General features: G+C 38.2%; 1 protein-coding gene and 1 pseudogene across 1 annotated transcript; both read right to left on the reverse strand.

Annotated features, from left to right (window-relative positions):
• LOC126727772 (beta-fructofuranosidase, insoluble isoenzyme CWINV1-like) overlaps positions 1–18,333 on the reverse strand; it is a 41,236-nt pseudogene that overhangs the window by 17,347 nt on the left and 5,556 nt on the right.
• Positions 5,402–7,264, reverse strand: LOC126727773 (uncharacterized). Its single transcript, XM_050433690.1, has 2 exons — positions 6,443–7,264; positions 5,402–6,205 (listed from the first exon to the last, which is right to left on the reverse strand). Exons 1-2 carry the CDS (start codon positions 7,262–7,264, stop codon positions 5,402–5,404), a joined length of 1,626 nt encoding a protein of 541 aa, XP_050289647.1.

Below are 18,333 nucleotides of genomic sequence, written 5' to 3' on the forward strand. Positions count from 1 at the left end.
AGGCCACGCGGAGCCAGGAGAAATCTGACTCCCAACATCCTGAACCCCAAGCATGGTTGCCAGCACCCATGCACGGTGGGGAGCCCCTGCGAGATGATGCATCTATAAGGGACTTTAACGGCGGCATAGGGTGTCACGTAGCTTCGGCCATAGAGGAAGCCTTATTGCTCCTAAAAGATATGGCCAAAATAAAGAATATGAGGAAGAATGAACTCGTCCTCGACAACAAACGATATTTGGGCATGGTAAGAAGCTGCCTTTTATCCTTTTTTTTTTTATTTCGTAACTGTTATTCACCAATATGCACTTTTCATTGACTGTATTGTTAACTTTTTTCCTATAGATCATCCAAAATACTTTCAAGCTAGATGAGATGCTCAACGCCTGTTCCGATTAGCTAGATGACGAAAGAAAAAGACGGGCAACGGCTGTATAGACCTTGTCCAAATTTGAACAGGACTTGGCCGATGGGAAGAAGAAGCTACAGGTCGAAGAGCAAGCTCGCAAAAGTGCCGAGTCGGCATTAGAAGGCTACCAGAAGCAGGCCGAGGACCAAGGGAGACTTCTGCGTGAGGCAAATGCCGAGCTAAAGAAGACTCAAGAGCAAGCTCTAGTTCTCAGGAAGCACTTGGAGGAAACTCAAAAGCTACGGGAGCGAGCTGAAAAGTTCAAAGAGCAAGCCGAGAAGGCAAAAATCAAGGCTGAACAGACAATGAACGAAGCGGAGCAGAGAGGCTACGAAATTGGTATAGCTGAAACTGAGAAGGCTTTGAGAGCCGAGGATCCGGAGGTATGCCGTATCTACTACGTAAGGACTTGGAACGAGGCTCTTAACCATGCTGGGGTTGAAGCCTCATCTGAGTTACGTAAGCCAGAGAACATATTCTATCCCAAGGCGATCCGCCCCTCAGTTCTTCTACCCCACCAGGCTGACGCTCCTTCTTCAGTTATTAATCTCAACGAGGAGGTTTTGCCTTGCAATTCTCCTCCCTGTGGCCAACCGGAATCAGTAAAAGAGGGACTTGCCCCTCCAGGAGCTTCCCCAGACAAGACCACCTCCGCTTCGGAGGCAGAGACGGCCTCCCAAGGTTTTCAACGGGATTTGGACTCCACAGTTCTACCAACTGGGGACGTTACCCAAGCCAAAGAGGGAATCACAACTTCGGAGGCAGACCTACCCGCTGTCTAAAACCCACATAACCAGTTGAAGTTAAAAAAGTAGAACTTGTTTTGCAACTTAATTAGATATCTAGTAGGGGGCCTCCTTGCTCATTTTCTTACCGCTTTTACTACTTTATGTTACTTTTGTAATCATTCACTATGTTATCGTAATTTGGAGAGGTTCATTTCAACTATCTTTTGCTCGTATGCAGCATTTTTACTCATATATATCGTCAATCGATAATTAGCAATATGTAATAAGCGTTAATACAACAGGGTCTTAGGGAAACGTTTTAGAGATGCATGTACCCTTTCCAATTAGTTGCCTTTTTTTTTTTACAAAAGTTCATAAATTAAATAAAATCATGCCTTCAGTACCTTGATTGTACGCCAACTTACATCCAGAGATCTCTATTTGATTCCCCAATGAGTGTTACAAGGCGTTATTTCTCGTTAGGTTGGTGATTAGAAGATCCATCACAACTCAGCTACTGCTTATAATCTCAATACACAATATGAGATGTTAATTTCCACCAAGTTTGCGATCCGAGGACCTGGTATAACTTAGTTTCTGTTTAACATTTCAATGTACAATACGGGACGTTAATTTCCACCAAGTTTGCGATCCGAAGACCTGGCATAACTTAGTTTCTGTTTAACATTTTAATATACAGTATGGGATATTAATTTCCACCAAGTTTGCAATTTGAGGACCTGGCATAACTTAGTTTCTGTTTAACATTTCAATATAAATCATAGGACGTTAATTTCCACCAAGTTTGCAATCCGAAGACCTGACATAACTTAGTTTCTGTTTAACGTTTCAATATAAATCATAGGATGTAGGAGTACAGGATGTATGGTTGACGTAAATTAAAAGAAATATTTGAATTGAAACACTTTTATTAATAATAATACCTCTTGAGATTATTTACATTCCAAGGATGGAGTACAGACTTTTCATCTAGGTCTTCTAGATAGTAGGCTCCTATTCCTGCTACAGAAGTGATCCGATATGGCCCCTCCCAATTAGGTCTCAATTTTCCCCAATTTGGATTCTTGGTGGCCCCTAGAACTTTCCTCAGCACCAAATCTCCTACCGCTAGTGGCCTCATCTTCACATTACTATCATAGCCCTACTTGAGCTTATGTTGGTAGTAAGCTAGTTGAACCATCGCGCTCTCCCTCCGCTCTTCAATGAGGTCCAAACTTTTCCCCAACTTCGCGTCATTACTTTCTGAAGAGAATGTACTAGTCCTTAACGTTGGGAATCCAGTTTCCAGGGGAATGACGGCCTCGGCCCCATAGGTCATGGAAAAGGGAGTTTCCCCCGTTGAGCGTCGGGGTGTTGTTCGATACGTCCAAAGCACATGTGGCAATTCTTCCACCCACTTTCCTTTAGCGTCATCCAGCCTCTTCTTAAGCCCATTGACTATCACTTTGTTAACAGCCTCAGCCTGCCCATTGCCTTGTGGATAAGCCGGAGTGGAATATCTGTTTCTTATACCCAGTTCTGAGCAATATTCCCTGAAGGCATTGCTATCAAATTGGAGCCCATTATCCGAGACAAGAGCGCGGGGAACTCCAAATCGCGTAACAATGTTTCTCCAAACAAACTTCTTCACATCTACGTCTCTGATGTTCGCCAGGGGCTCAGCCTCGACCCATTTAGTGAAGTAGTCTGTGCCGACCAACAAGTACTTCTTGTTTCCTATGGCTTTAGGAAAAGGGCCGACAATTTCTAGCCCCTACTGGGCAAAAGGCCAAGGGCTAGAGAGAGGGTTAAGAGCCCCTCCCGGTTGATGGATATTTGGAGCATATCTTTGACACTGATCGCACTTCCTAACGTACTCCCGCACTTCCTAACGTACTCCTGCGCTTCATTTCGCATATTTGGCCACTAATATCCTTATGTGAGGGCTCGACATGCTAGAGACCTTCCTCTTGTATGGCTCCCACAAATGCCCTCATGCAATTCCTCTAGTATCAACTCTGCTGTCTCAGGAGGCACACAGAACAGGTATGGCCCAGAGAAGGACCGTTTGTATAACTTTTTATCCTCGGATAACCAGTACCGAGGAGCTCTCCTTCGTATTTTCTCAGCTTCCACCTTATCGTCAGGCAATACGTCACTTTCAAGGAATTTTAATATGGGATCCATCCAGCTTGACGACGGATTGGTTTGTCTGATTTGGCAAACCTCCTTTTCTGGTGAGGTAGGGGTACACCGGTCTTCGACGATAATCATCCGAGGAAAATTTCGTACTGAGGAGGTGGCAAGGGTCGCCAAGGAATCAGCGTGGGTATTTTCACCTCGAGGAATACGCAACAAGTCAAAAGACTCGAAATTCGTTCGTAGACGCCTAACCCGGTCCAGATACCCTTGCATCCTCGGGTCTCGGGCCTCCAACTCTCCTCTCACCTGGCCGACTACCAATCTCGAGTCCGAGAATAACTTCACTGCCTTTCCACCCATTTTATGGACCATACTCATTCCCATTATCAAAGCTTCGTATTCTGATTCATTGTTAGTAGCCGAGAACCCTAGTCTTAACGACTTCTCAATGATGACCTCTTCGGGGGATATCAACACCAATCCCAATCCTGCTCCCCGTTGGTTTGTGGCCCCATCCATGTACACTTTCCATAAAGACTCTCCTTGTGCGGATATTAGGCCAACCGATTTTTCATCCATGTGATCTTGATTCATATTAACTTCCTCTGGGCACAAAGCGAATTCAGCCACCAGATCGGCAAGGACTTGACCTTTTACAGAGGTGCGAGGCATGTATTTGATATCAATAGCACCCAGAATCGTGCCCCACTTGGAAATTCTTCCGGTGTAGTCAACACTTCTGAGTATGGACTTGAGAGGCAGTTGGGTCAAGATAACCACAGTGTGGGCTTGAAAATAGTGCGGAAGTTTGCGTGTTGCATGGACCACTGCCAGTATGGCCTTTTCTAATGACAGATATCTCACCTCGGCTTCATGGAGGGATTTACTTACATAATAAACTGGCCTTTGGACGCCATTGTCTTCTCGTATCAAGACGAAACTAACTGCATGAGGGGCTACCGCCAAATAAGCATACAACACCTCATCCACCTCAGGGCTAGACATGATAGGCGGCCTGGACAAATAATCTTTCAACTGCTGGAACGCTTCAGCACACTCCGCGGTCCATTCAAATCCTTGCCACTTATGTAATAGGCGGAAAAAAGGACGACACCTCTCAGCCGACCTGGAGATGAACTGATTCAACGCAGCAGTCATCCCAGTCAGTTTCTGCACCTCTTTTGGATTCCGAGGTGCTTGCAAATCGTTAATGGCCCTAATCTTGTCTGGATTCACCTTAATTCCTCTATGAGTCACCATGTACCCCAAGAATTTCCCGGAACCTACACCAAAGGAGCACTTCGAAGCATTCAAGCGCAACTTGTGTTTTCTCAGTATCCTGAAGATACTTGTGAGGTCTTCCACGTGTTCGGACACTACTTTACTTTTCACAACCATATCATCGATATAAACTTCAATACTTCTACCCAGTTGCAGTTCAAACATTTTCGTCATCATGCGTTGATAGGTAGATCCAGCGTTTTTCAAGCCGAAGGGCATCACCTTGTAATGGTAATTCCCAATCGGGGTCACAAAAGCAGTCTTTTCCTGATCGTCGGTGACCAGCGGTATTTGGTGATACCCTTGAAAGGCATCCAAGAAACTCATCCTGGGGTGACCCACGGTCACATCCACCAACTGGTCGATCTTCGGCATAGGAAATGGATCCTTGGGGCAGGCCTTATTAAGATCCGTGAAGTCCACGCACACCCACCATTTTCCAGTCTTCTTTTTTACTACCACCGTATTGGCCAACCATTGAGGGTAAAAAACATCCTTGATAGCCCCAACCTGTTTGAGCTTGGCAACTTCGCTTCTAACCGCCTTGGCATGTTCCTTCGATGGTCGTCGAGGAGGTTGTCTCCTGGGCATAACGGCAGGGTTCACGTTGAGTCGGTGACAAATGAAATTCGGGTCCACACCTGGGGCTTCATATGGGTCCCATGCAAAAACGTCCACATTAGCTCGGAGGAATTCAAGCAAACTCGCTTTCTCTTGCAAAGGCAATTTGGCCCCAACTTGGAAGAATTTTTCTGGATCATCAGCAACAACTACCTTCTCCAGATCTTCACACTCTATCCCATTGGCTGGCATGTCTAAGCCTGATACTAGGGACTTTAATTGCTATAACTCATTGTCAGCCGTAGCCGAGGTTTCTGCTTCTGGCCGATGCTGTATAGCCACTACTAGGCACTGCCGAGCAGCCGCCTGACTCCCTACTATTTCCAACACTTGGTCTCCGAATGGGTACTTAACCTTCTGATGTAGAGTGGACGAAACCGCTTTAAGGGTGTGAAGCCAAGGTCTGCCCACAATAGCCGTGTATGGAGAAAAAACATCTACAACAATAAAGTCCACCTCCACCACATCCATACCTGACTGCACGGGCAGCCTGATTAGCCCCTTGGGAGTGACCAACCTTCCCTCAAAGCTTACTAGAGGAGAATTATAGGCTGTTAAGTCCTCTGGCTTCAAACCTAGCCCCCTGTACAAGTCTGGATACATCACATCCACAACGCTTCCTTGATCAACCATCACTCTTCTGACATCGTACCCGCTAATCCTCAACGTTACCACCAAAGCATCCTCATGGGGCTGTATGGTCCCAGCCATATCCTCATCTGAAAAACCCAAAATCAGGGGGACACGCCTCTTGGCTCTCTTCAATGCTTGAGAATGATCCTTGGCTGGGGATCGGGACACCGACAACACTCTGGAGGGGCAAGATCCAGTCCTTCCCAGGGCCGCAAAGATAACGTTAATCATACCCAGGGGGAGCCTTGATGAAGCGTCCCCACGAACCTCAGAACCTGCTTGGCTCGCCCTTCCACTGGAGTGATGCAAGAGTTGCTTTGATTTCCCTTCACGGACCAACTGTTCCAAGTGGTTCCATAAATTCCTGCAGTTGTCCGTCGTGTGCCCATGATCCTAATGATAATGGCAATACAAACTCGGGTTGCGTTTTCTAGGCTCTCCCGCCATCTTGTTCGGCCATTTGAAGAATGGCTCGTTCTTTATCTTCTCCAAAACCTGCTGAACGGGCTCCCGAAATACTGCATTAACAACCTAGGCGTCCGCCGAGCCCGACTGCCCAACAAAATCCCTCCGTGGTCGGCTGTTATTATAACGGTTCGACCTGAAATCCCTCCTCTCCTGAGGGATCACCTTGGCCTTTTCTTTCCCCTGAAGTTGATCTTCCTCTACCCTTCTGTACTTATCTATTCTGTCCATCAGCTGGCGCACACTAGTGACAGGTTTACCCGTCAAGGATTTCCTCAAATCGTGATTAGCTGGGAGACCAGCTTTGAAAGTGGTTATAGCCACAGGATCATTCTTTCCCTCTATTTCGTTAAACATTTCCCAGTACCTATCTGAGTAACTCTTGAGAGTCTCGCCCTCTCGCATAGACAAAGTCAACAAGGATCCCAAAGGCCGAGGAGTCCTGCTGCATGTAATAAAACGAGCACCAAAAGCCCGAGTCAGTGTTTTGAAAGATCCAACAGAATTGGCCCTTAAGCCATTGAACCACCTCATCGCCGTTGGACCCAAACTCGATGGAAAAATCTTGCACATCAAAGCATCATCCCTGGAGTAAATAGCCATCTTCTGGCTGTAATAGCTTACATGTACCACCGGATCTAAATGGCCATCATACAGAGAGAACGTAGGCTGATGGAACCGCCGAGGATGGGTAGCATCGTCCATGTTTCTCGTAAAGGGTGACTTGGAAATTTGACTCAAGGCTTTGTTCATGGCATCGTTTCCCAAGCCCCTGCTAGTTGGGCTTCTACGCCTACGTCGATGGCAGTGCTCCTTTTCATAGGAGAAAGTCTCGCTTTGCGGAGTTCTCAATCGCCGCCTATAATTAGTTCCATCTGACTCCCCAGATGATGGTTCGGAGCAAGGTGGGGAACGTTCCCGCCGTGCATGGCGCAACTCTCTCTTCAAACCTGCAACCTCACGTTGCAGATTCTCATCATGCTTCATGTGGGAGACGTGACTCTTCCCCCGAGAGTGGCTCCTGGTGTAAGGACACGATTTGTAAGGACTCTTCTCATCATCCTACAGACGGCGCCAATTGTAAGGACACGATTTGTAACGACCCGTAATAGTGTTGGGTTCGCACGTAAAAAGGCCCAAATAATATAATTTGTAGAGCGTGGGTGTAAAGAACTAGGTTAACTTTTGTATCACGAAAAGATTCACTCTCACGTATATTGAAAGTTTAGAGTTGGCACAACGATCCTTTTCTTTGGTAATCAATACCGTTCTTTTTCTCTCCTTTTGTTATTCTTCTTTTCTCTGTGTTTTTCTTTTTTTTCTTTTCTCTTCCGATCCTCCCTCTTTTGCATGTTCTTCTTTCAGTTTATATACCCCCCTTTGTGTTCCATCCTAACCGCACACGTGTAGGTTGGGTTCGGAGGATTTCTTTCTGTCCCATCTAGCACCTCCTGGAACTTCCTATGGGCAGCTGTAAGGCTGCTCCCTTACTGTTCAGGTATCACCTTCACATTAATGCGGCCAGAGAGTTGGTTGAGAGGTCATTAATGCGGAGGCAGCTGTAGTTATAGATATTTGTTTATCTTATCTCTTTCATCCTTGGTCGGTTATTCTATCTTTAATGGTGACTTAGTTCTGAGGTCTGGTTGCAACAAGACCGCGTTCTGATCGTCCTCGGACACATACTGCCGAGGAGTATGGCGTCCTCGGACGGATACAGAACTCTACCCTCGTGATATTGACTACCACTCTCTTTAGTAATTACCTTATGACCTGACTTGGCCTCCTCGGACGGATATGCATCCTCGGATGGGACACAGGCCCAACAATCCTGAACTTAATGGGCCTATTGATCGAACGGCCCCCACACTATTAATTAAAGCTAATTAAAAATAATTTTTTTATTAATGTAAGTGCTGGAAAATTGATGGTCCAAGTCCACTGAGAATAGTGGTATCCTGTCCTTCAAATTAAGCCAAAACAATAGAATTTGTATAGAAAGTGAGAAAACAATTTTGATGTAAGTTAGATTAAGTTTAGGTCTAAGGTCAAAGAATCAAAACTAAATAGAGAAGAACAGCTCAAAGACTAATTGAGAATAATGTTGTCCTCGGGCAAGTCCAAGGATTGGTTCTTATATAAGTTCGTTACAAGTTCTAATTCAAATCACGCCCTATTCACTTTCTTGTCTACTTAATTCTTCTAGAAAAATAATCCCCTTTAATTGGGAGGTTTCCATTCCTTATATACTCTTCTTCTTTGCATCCTAACTCTCCACCTGCATGCTTCAAGGCTTTTCTTAGGACACTTGTCCCATCAAAGTTCTACTGAAGGTGGTAGAAGGAGTTGTTTAGTTGTGAAACTACTGTTCAGGTGTCATTTCCTCATTAATGCAGCTGATAAGGTTGTTGCAATGCATTCAATGTGAAGGTAGAAGGTAAACCTTTACAAGAAGCTCCCTCCCACCGCCTTGGCCCCTTTCCAAGATACTTCTTCCTCTAAGCGGGCCCTCATACAACATTATCTCAAATCTCCTTCCCTTCTTGGATTGATGAAGTCTTCCGGTCGGATATGCTTTTTGGGCGGAATCATGTGTGTTACTTCGTATTCAACCCTCCTTGGTCCTCAAACACCCTATAATTAAAATAAAGCAACCAAGCACTAAACAAATCCTAATTAAATTATGTATTATTAATTTATTTCTAAATAAATTCTAATTTAATTATGTTAGACTTCTATAATTATTTCTACCAAATCGTTGATTTGGATTTTTTTTTTTTTTTTTTTTTTTATATAGATATGAATAGCTTTTTATTCCTTAATAAGTATTTAGATATAAAAAATTCTCCGTAAACATTAAGCCTTTAGGTGCACATGTGGTATGGACCAGCTAATAGTATTTTAAGATTGGTTTAAACTTAAAAACTGTACGTATTAATTAAGTATTAACAACTAGTAGTGAGTTCCAGTTAACTCAACTGGTAAAGTTTTTGATGGTTGAATAAGACATCTGAGATTCAATCCTCGCCTATGCCAAAAACGGATTGGTGTCTTGATTAGATGATAAAGAGTAGGAATGGCAACAGGTCGGGTTCAAGGCGTGTTTTTCTATGCCTGAACCCGACTCGCGGGCCTGTCCCCGTGACCCGAACCCGGCCCGTTTAATAAATAGGTTTTTTTTTCTCCCTAAACCCGCCCCATCAGGCCCCTGTGGGCCTTATCCTGTCATGCCCAGCCCAAAATCAAAAACACAAATCTCATATTTATCATTTTCCAGCTTAAAATCACAAACACAATCACAAATCCTAACACAAACATAAACACAAAAATTATAAACACAAACACAAACTCACATGATTGAGACGAACTGAACCAAAAAAAAAAAAAAAATAGAGAATGAGGTGGAGTGAGGCTGTGAGGCCATGAGAAGGAAGCTGAGCGAGGCCGTGAGGGGGGAGGTTGAGCGAGGCCGTGAGAAGGTGGCTGACTGGCAAGGTATTGATGCGAGATGGGTGAGGGATACGACAAATGGGCTAGGGAGATGAGAGGGTTGTGCGAGCTCAATGAGGACGAAACAGAGATGAGAGAGTCAAAGAGCTATGCTTGACTACTTGTGGCCATGTGAGTGAGAGAGCTAAGCCAGTGTATGAGTGAGAGAGTTGAGAGATAAACAGAGAGTTTAGAAGATATTTATATCTATGGTTAAGGGTTTAAAATTTTTTTTTTAAATATTATATATGTATACAGGTCAGGTTCGGGCTGAGTTTGCATAATACCCAAACCCAACCCGAACCCGTTTCGGGTTTTTTTTATTAAAACCCAAACTTGCCCATTTGCTTCACGGATCAGGTAAAACCCGCCCCATTAGAGTCGGGTCAGATTGGGTACGTGCAAGTCGGGCATATTTTGTCATCTCTAATAAAAAACTATCATCAGGAATAAACGTCATAAGTTAAAACTCTCAAAATAAATATTAACAACCAATAATATTTTAAAATTTATAAACTTAAAGACAAAAGCAATGAGGATTTTTTTTTTTTTTTTTTTTTTTTTCAATCTTGTGACTACAAAATAAAAACCATGGGCTAATCAACTCTGGGTAGTTTTGCCCCAGTCGTTTTTGCACGTACACGGTTCTGATCCCCACTGCCTTTATTTTTTTTCGCTGAATTGATCCCCACTGATTTGGAAAACACGGTTAACTTTAACGCATATGATGATATTGATGAGTGATGTGTTGCAGTTAGATTCGAAGTCTTCATTCATGCCTGCTTGCTTTCCCAATGTCTCTCATTATTAATTGTTGGGTATGGTAGAATCTTGTTTCTTTATTAATTGACAATTTCGGGTGCTTTACCGATCGTCCTTCCACTTCACGCCTACCATGAAGCCAATGAGATCGAAGATGGGTTGGCCAAAAAAATAGAAGCTTGCAACAAGACATTTTTTGTATGTCTCATGAGTCATAAGTCACGCCCCTATTTTTTTATATGAAAACGATGTTAAAAGCATTCACCTCATGCAAAAAAAAAAATCGTTTATTTTAGAACCAGAATTTTCTTTTTCTATTTTATAAATTTATTTTTCAAAAAATCCTACATTAAATTATCCATGGTTTTAAAAACTAGACTGGGGTAAAACTATATTTGCCTCTAGTTCTCGATTTAACCCAGTTTTTAACCGATTTTGACCGTTATTGGGGTTTTGTTTGGACCTAAGTGGTGCAGTGGTGAAGCCAGGAATCTTGAGTTGAGGGAGCTGAACTATATATTCTGTTAAGATAAACTCAAATAAAAAATAGACACTCCTCTAAAAATATCCACATAATATATGTATGTGTATGTGTAAATATAAAATATATAAATTGTTTGCAAAACTTCATCTATGTTTAACAAATCAATATCATAATGTTATAATTGAAGTATCATATGAGCTTTTTTATTTTTTTGATAAAATCTTGAAAATAGGAAATTTCAACCAAATTGCATATATTATTAATGTTGAATGATTTGAACGTATTAATTGGAATTGAAATTGAGCTAAAAATTAGGGGTTCTACACTTCCACTATTTACTCACAAAACTTACTACCTAACTATTTCATTCTATTGTAATTGTATATCAACTCTAAACTCTCTTTTTTTAGGAAAAATTACTAAATTATTTGATCAATGCTTTCTTTTGGAGGGGCCAACTCCTATTTTTTTTCATATGACCTTTATATATTTATAAAATATACTTAAATTGTAAAAAAAAAATTAAAAATTTTGGAGGGGCCAAGGCCCCCCCAAGGATGCATGTGGCTCCGCCACTGGAGTGGTGGCTGGTTTCTTGTTCAACTAGTTAAACTAGTCAGTTTGGTTCGATTTTTTAAACCATGAGATTATCTATTTTACACTACATTACATTAAAAAATTAATTTTTAATGATATTTTATTATCTTTTTCCACACACAATAGCCACCATACACTTTCTTTCTTCAGTCTCTAGATACGTAAACAAAGAATAAAAAAACTATATGCAAAGTGAATAGTATCTTTGTAAATTTATAAAGTTACTGTAGCAACTTTGCAAATTTACACATTTTTTAGCTTGACTGATATGAGTGATTTTGGAGGTTAAATTTGTAAAATTGATATCTTTTTCTATTTTGTATTGATTGATGTAAATGCTCTTAGGGTCTTGGGGATAATCTTCAAATAGGCACATACTGGTTTTGTAAACTTATAGACTGTCTTTAGTATAAATAAAACTACCAAAAACATTATGGGTATGGTACAATACTCACTACATACATTACAAAAGTGATTGGCACCAAATTGTATTTTTTTTTATTAATTCAAATATTTTCATTGTCAAGGAAGAAGATATCGTAAAAAATAATAAAACTTAAGCACAATCCCTTATATGCAGTATAATAAGTTTCCCAATTAAAATGCATGGTCGTATTGACCAATGAAGTACAAAAAATGCTATTTTTTTTCAAGAATAATTAATCCGTTATAGTTATGTATCTTAATTGTATTGGGTAACCTAATGTAGTGCACCTAGATTTTACCCTATACAAAAATACAATAGTTATATTCAAGTAAATCTTTTTTTTTCTCCCTTCTGAATCTTGAAAACTAATTTATATAACCTAAATGATCTAAGCCAAGTTGAATTAAAGTAAGCCTGAGCTATTTGAGTTCAAGCTCATTACCAAATTTGATAAGATGTTCACGAATTACTTAATTAACTTATTCTTTCTTATATAATAAGTAGTGTGACTAAATTTTTGTTTACCCATTTACAAATCTATGCGAATAATCAATAATTAAATTATAGTTAAAATTAAATTTTTTGAGTTAATTAGATAGAATGGTCTTATTTTATGAAATTATAAAAATTGGATTCATCAACTTGGTATTGTTAAAAAATTGTATTTAATTTTACTACAAAGTTGCTTATATATATTATCAAAAAATTATGAATAACAATTTGATATCTTATAAACTTATTTACAAACTCACAAAATCAAATCTCAAGTCCATATAAATACATGGTATTAAATCTCACAAGATCTCACAATCTTAAAATATTGGTCATTTGTTCAAATATCAAGATATATTAGCCTAATTATTACAATATATATATATATATATATATATAATCTTAAATATAGGTTTAACACAAATGATTATATAGATATTATTAAAAATATATATGAAAAGGGGGGGAAAATTTTAAAGATATCACTTATGATGGAAAAATTTGCATAAAATATAAAAATATATCAAATTAAGAAATATCATTTATCATGAAAAACCTCAGCTGGGCCTTGGTGAGATCTCAATCTCCTTGGGTTACTCCGAAATAGTCTATATTTCCTTTGTACCATATGATGTTGTTGGGCTTAGGGTTTGTATTAAATTATCTACATATTAATTCATTGGGCTCTGGCCTCAGGGTTTGTATTAAATTATCTATATATATATATATATATATATTTATTTTTTTTTTTTGAGAAAAAAATTACCTATATATATTTGATGTCAATTTGATATATTTTATTTTATTAGTTGATTATAAATTTGGTGAGACATGGGTTTCGGTTAAATCAATAGATAAAATTATTTATCTTTGAATAAGGGATTTGAGTTTGGTGAGTTCTAATTAACTCAACTGGTAAAGTGTCTGATGGTTGTATAAGAGATCCAGGGTTCAATCCCTGCCTACACCAAAAACTGATTGGTGTCTTAGTTTGATGATAAAAAGCTATCATCAGGAGCAGGCACCTTAAGATGAAACTCTCTCCAAAAAAAAAAAAAAAAAAGGGATTTGAGTTTGAGTAAGGGATGGCAATAGGGCGGGGCAGGGCCGAATGATGGGATCTTCGTCCCCGTCCTATATTGTTTTGTCTTGCCCCATTCCCGCCCCGCATGACGGGGAAAACTTTCTCACCCCATCCCCGCCCCTTGGAGCCCCGCGAAGCCCCACCCCACCCTGTCTCGTAAAACTTTACTTTTTGTTAATTTGCCCTACAACTAGTACAATTTTTTTAATGAAACCTATTTCATTGATAAAAATATATTTAAAATTACAACTAAATTATCCCATCAAATCAAATCAAATCAATTTTTAGAAAAAATTGAATAATATAGCCAATTGTTTAACAAGACAATCATAAAAAAATAAAAAATAAAATCTCATAGTATAACACATAACAAAATAAAGGCAGAGAACCATATTAGGTAAAATAAAATAAGCTAATATTGATATGTTTGTTTAAATAGTAGGGTTTTAGGATATAAAAAATTTACAATTATATCCCTTAGCAACGCAGGGCGGGGTGGTTCTAAAACGTCTAAACCCATCCTTGTCGCGCCCCATGGTGCGGAGCTAAAATCTCGCACCATCCCCGCCCCACGACCTTTGCGGGGCAGAGAAAACCCGCATGGCACGAAGCGGGGAGGGGCAGGTTAAGCGAGACGGGGAAAAATTGTCATCCCTAGTTTGAGTCTTGCTTACACTAAAAGCCAATTACTGTTTTTACTTATTGATAAAAAAATAATTATTATTGAGGGGCATTGTATATTCCAATTCCATTGTAATTATAAAGTATAATACTTACTCTAAAGCAATTTTTTTATAATGATAATAATGGTGTTTTTCTCTAAAAAATTAAAAGAGAAAAGTAATGATGTTATGTATAATTATTGTAGTATATAATAGTGATAAGTGATTACAGCAAAATATAGTGCACCCTCACCTATATAATAACACCCACTTGGTGGATGGTGTTGCTTTCCCAACCAATAGTAGAGAATTAATTAAGTGTTAAAATTAGTTATTTACAGAAGTTGTGTGTCTTTTAGATAAGATGCATCTCTTGGTAAATAGACATATCTTTTCCCAAGAGACATGAGAAGTCTATAAATACTAGGACTTCTCTTTTATTGTTGCGTTACATAATTTTATTTTTTCTGTATGTGTTAGTAATTCCCAGTCTAACAATATCACTATACAAAATAAGGGCTTTACAACTATTACATTTAAAATTATTTTTTCTCAAAAAAAAAACATTTAAAATTATTTTTGCACTATGAAAATTATTTAAATAAGTAATATTGTTAATCTACTTAGAGGATAAGGAAAGAAATCAATCTAATTAAGCTGTGTGATGTGTCCTTGCTAACTTAAAAAATATCCCACCAATAAAAATTATCTTTGCACTGTGAAATTTATTAAATATATATAGTAATTTTGGTTATCTACCCAGAGAACAAGAAATAAATCAATATTTAAAAAAAAATTATAATTTGATTGTTAAAACTGGGACCGGAAATTTGAATTTTAAATGTTTTGATTGGAAACTTCAAGACATGACAATTGAATTACAAAGCTTTTAAACACTGTAAGATCAATCTAATTAAGACCCAACACTAATTAAAAGTACCATGTTGTGTCATGCGGCCTTGCTAACTTAATATATAAAGAAATATATTTTCCAATGTAGTACATTGAGTTATGTTTTTGAATTTTTTTTTTTTTTTTTTATATTATATACTATTGAGAACATGTAAAAATTATTTAAATATAGTAATACACTAATACTAGTAGCTTCCTTAATTCCCTGCTGCTGACATTACTTCACCAAGAGGAAATCAAATTGTAAATTATTATTCAGCCTATTAGATACAAAACAAAGAGACCATGAACACCCAATATTTCCATACATAAGTTTCTCAAAAAAAAAAAAAAAAATTTCCATACATGTAGTGTAATATTTTCCCAAATCAACCAAGTTCTCATTTAGGACTGCTAATTGTTTGTTGGCTTAAAAAATAAGCTAGACAAAAGTGGAGTTTAATTTTTACACAATCTAAAGAGATAGGAATGCACTCCAATAATGTTTGGCTCATTTTTCTACCAAAGTATCAATAACACCCTGCTTAGTATGATTCTGAAATGTTCTTTTGCGCTAGGATGTCAAATTTTGTTTGATTAGATGTAAGAAGTTGAGGTGCTGGTGCATTAAAAACCATATTTGAATCATTTTTTCATTGCTTGGTTTCAAATCAATTTAAATGGGTGAAAATTGGATTTGGATCTTGATATGACCCCTGAATTATGTTAGTCTACAGCTATAAAATCCCTGAAAGCTTAAAAATGAGCAAAAAGTGGCCAACAGATCTCAGAATGTAGTTTTCTTTCTATTAAAAAAAACTAATAATTTTACTTATTTAACTGTATTATTTAAAATTTCTATAGAAGTCAATTTGGGAATATTTTGGGACATCCAGCTTTAGAGTCCGCATGCAGGTTGAAAGTCGTTTAAATAATAGTATAGACAATATGTTAATCTACTCATAAAACAAGGAAATAGATTAATCTAATTAAATCCCACCACTTATTAAAATTACCATGTTGTGTCATGCACCTTGGTAACTTAAAAAGATTCCACCAATAAAATTATCTTTGCACCCTAAAATTTTTTTTAAATATAGTAATATTGTCTATCTATTTAGAGGACAAGGAAAGAAATCAATCTAATTATCATTTTTCTTAGATGTCTCCAACTTTTTTTTTTTTTTTTTTTTGGTTTGAAACACAAGGAAGTGCTGGTTGAGTTGCAACTTGCAAGACTCTTGACATTGTGACGAAGTGTCACTGTGGCGCACTTACATAGAAACCAAAGTCAGAAAAGATCTTCATAATTCAAAATGGAATAATGTGGTAATCGACATAACTTGGGAATTATTGTTGTGTGATGAATGTACAATTAATTAATGCTTAAGTTGCACCTAAATTCAAGGTCATAAGGTTAAAGGAACGAATTTTTCTGTAACCATCAGAGCTTTGGTTGTGCAAATTAAGAACTCTTTTGAGGGAAACAACAATTAACTCTTTTGTTGTTCTTTGGTTTGAGCAAACAACTCACTAGGAGTTACTTTGGGAGAAACTAGCTGTTTAGACTTAAATTGGTTTGGTTTTTAGAGTACTTTTTATTGTATATATAGGTATATACATGGATAGGTTGTAATAATGATATTTGAGTTTGGAGAATATTGTTTCATAAAGTTGTTAAAGTGAAAATTCAAATTCTGTAATTTTCTAAGTGAAAATTTGAAATTAGGCATTTTCGATCGATCGGAGCTTTGACTCGATCAATCGAAATGGTAAAGAAAAAAATTCTAGAGTCTCTAGATGTCTCGATCACCGCTCGATTCCTGTTCGACTAATCAAAAAGATCACTCAACCAATCGAAAAGAATTTTCGACTGATTAAAAGTCAAATATCAGGATTTTTCTAGTAACTATTCAGAGAGTTTGAAGAGGTTTCAAGCCTTGGAAATGGTTTTATGAAATATTTTAACTCTCCATATGTGCCTTTTGATGAAATATAACCCTATGGGTATAAATAAAGGCTTATGTTCACTTGCAAAATAATGTAAGAAATCTTGTAGCCATTCTCAGAATTGCTATTTGTAAAACCCAGCATCTTGATTGTATCCTGGGGAAAATTTGCGATAACCCTTTAGCAACAAAAGTGTGTGGGCAAATATTGTCTAAGGAAAACGATATTGTGCCTCCAAGTTTTCTATTTTCTATTTGTCTTTTGTGTTAACCTTGTTCTTTCATTATTACTTTGTATAATATCCCCAACACTTTTGATATGGCAACCTCCCTAAAATTGTGTCACTGGACTGTGCTTAACTACTTATATGGGATAATTTTGGTTTGAAACATTAGGCTGTAGAGAATATATACGAAATTCTCAAATTTGTAAGATGGAAAAATAGAGAAAAAATATGCGTCAAAGAAAACAATTACACAAGACAATATTTACGTGGTTCGGCAATTTGCCTACGTCCATGGAATTGCAATGATTTCACTATTCACAGGGAAAAAAATACAAGATTCAGCAGTACAGTTTTCTCTCTTAAAACAACACATCAAACCCTAATCTCCAAACAATAGATTTTCTATACAGCTTGGCCCGCTTTGTTCCATGGACTAAGCCTAAAAAAAAAATCTCAGTAAAAACCATAACACTTTTATATTAGGTTGGATCATAATTTGGATTAAATATAACTAGGCTTCACAAAGCCCAACAAAGACAAGCAAAGTTAGTTTACTGTTTGCTGCATTCTTGATCAAGCAAATGTGTTGTTTGAGTTTTAGTCGAGCGTGGGTCACACAAAATTTCTGTCATGAGTTGACTTGAGCCAATCTTCTAGGCTTGATTTCTTGCTTCTTGACTGATTAGATTCAACTTAGTCAGGACCAAACTATTTAAATACAGCCATTAGTAACACTTGTTTTGATACATAAATTACTTAAAAACTAGCACTAGACTAGCTTGTTATTAAGATGTAATTAGTTTAGAGAATGATGTTTAACATGATGAAAATGAAGGAACACAGCAAGTGTACATGGTACAGTCTACTTGATGAATTTTATGGATGATGTTTGAGCTTGAATATAAGCAGCAAAATCTTGTCTACATTTGAAGGACAATCATGCATGCATCTTATGCCCACTAGCCCACTTCAGCTATTGTCTAGGGTTCTAT

This window comes from Quercus robur, chromosome 5 (genome assembly GCF_932294415.1).
Source record: "Quercus robur chromosome 5, dhQueRobu3.1, whole genome shotgun sequence".
NCBI lineage: Eukaryota > Viridiplantae > Streptophyta > Magnoliopsida > Fagales > Fagaceae > Quercus > Quercus robur.

Coding starts and splice junctions, on each gene's coding strand:
- LOC126727773 (XM_050433690.1), bottom strand. CDS start 7,264: ATGAAGCATGATGAGAATCTGCAACGTGAGGTTGCAGGTTTGAAGAGA. Junction 6,206..6,442: donor AGGGGAAAGAAAAGGCCAAG/GTGATCCCTCAG, acceptor CATTATCATTAG/GATCATGGGCACACGACGGA.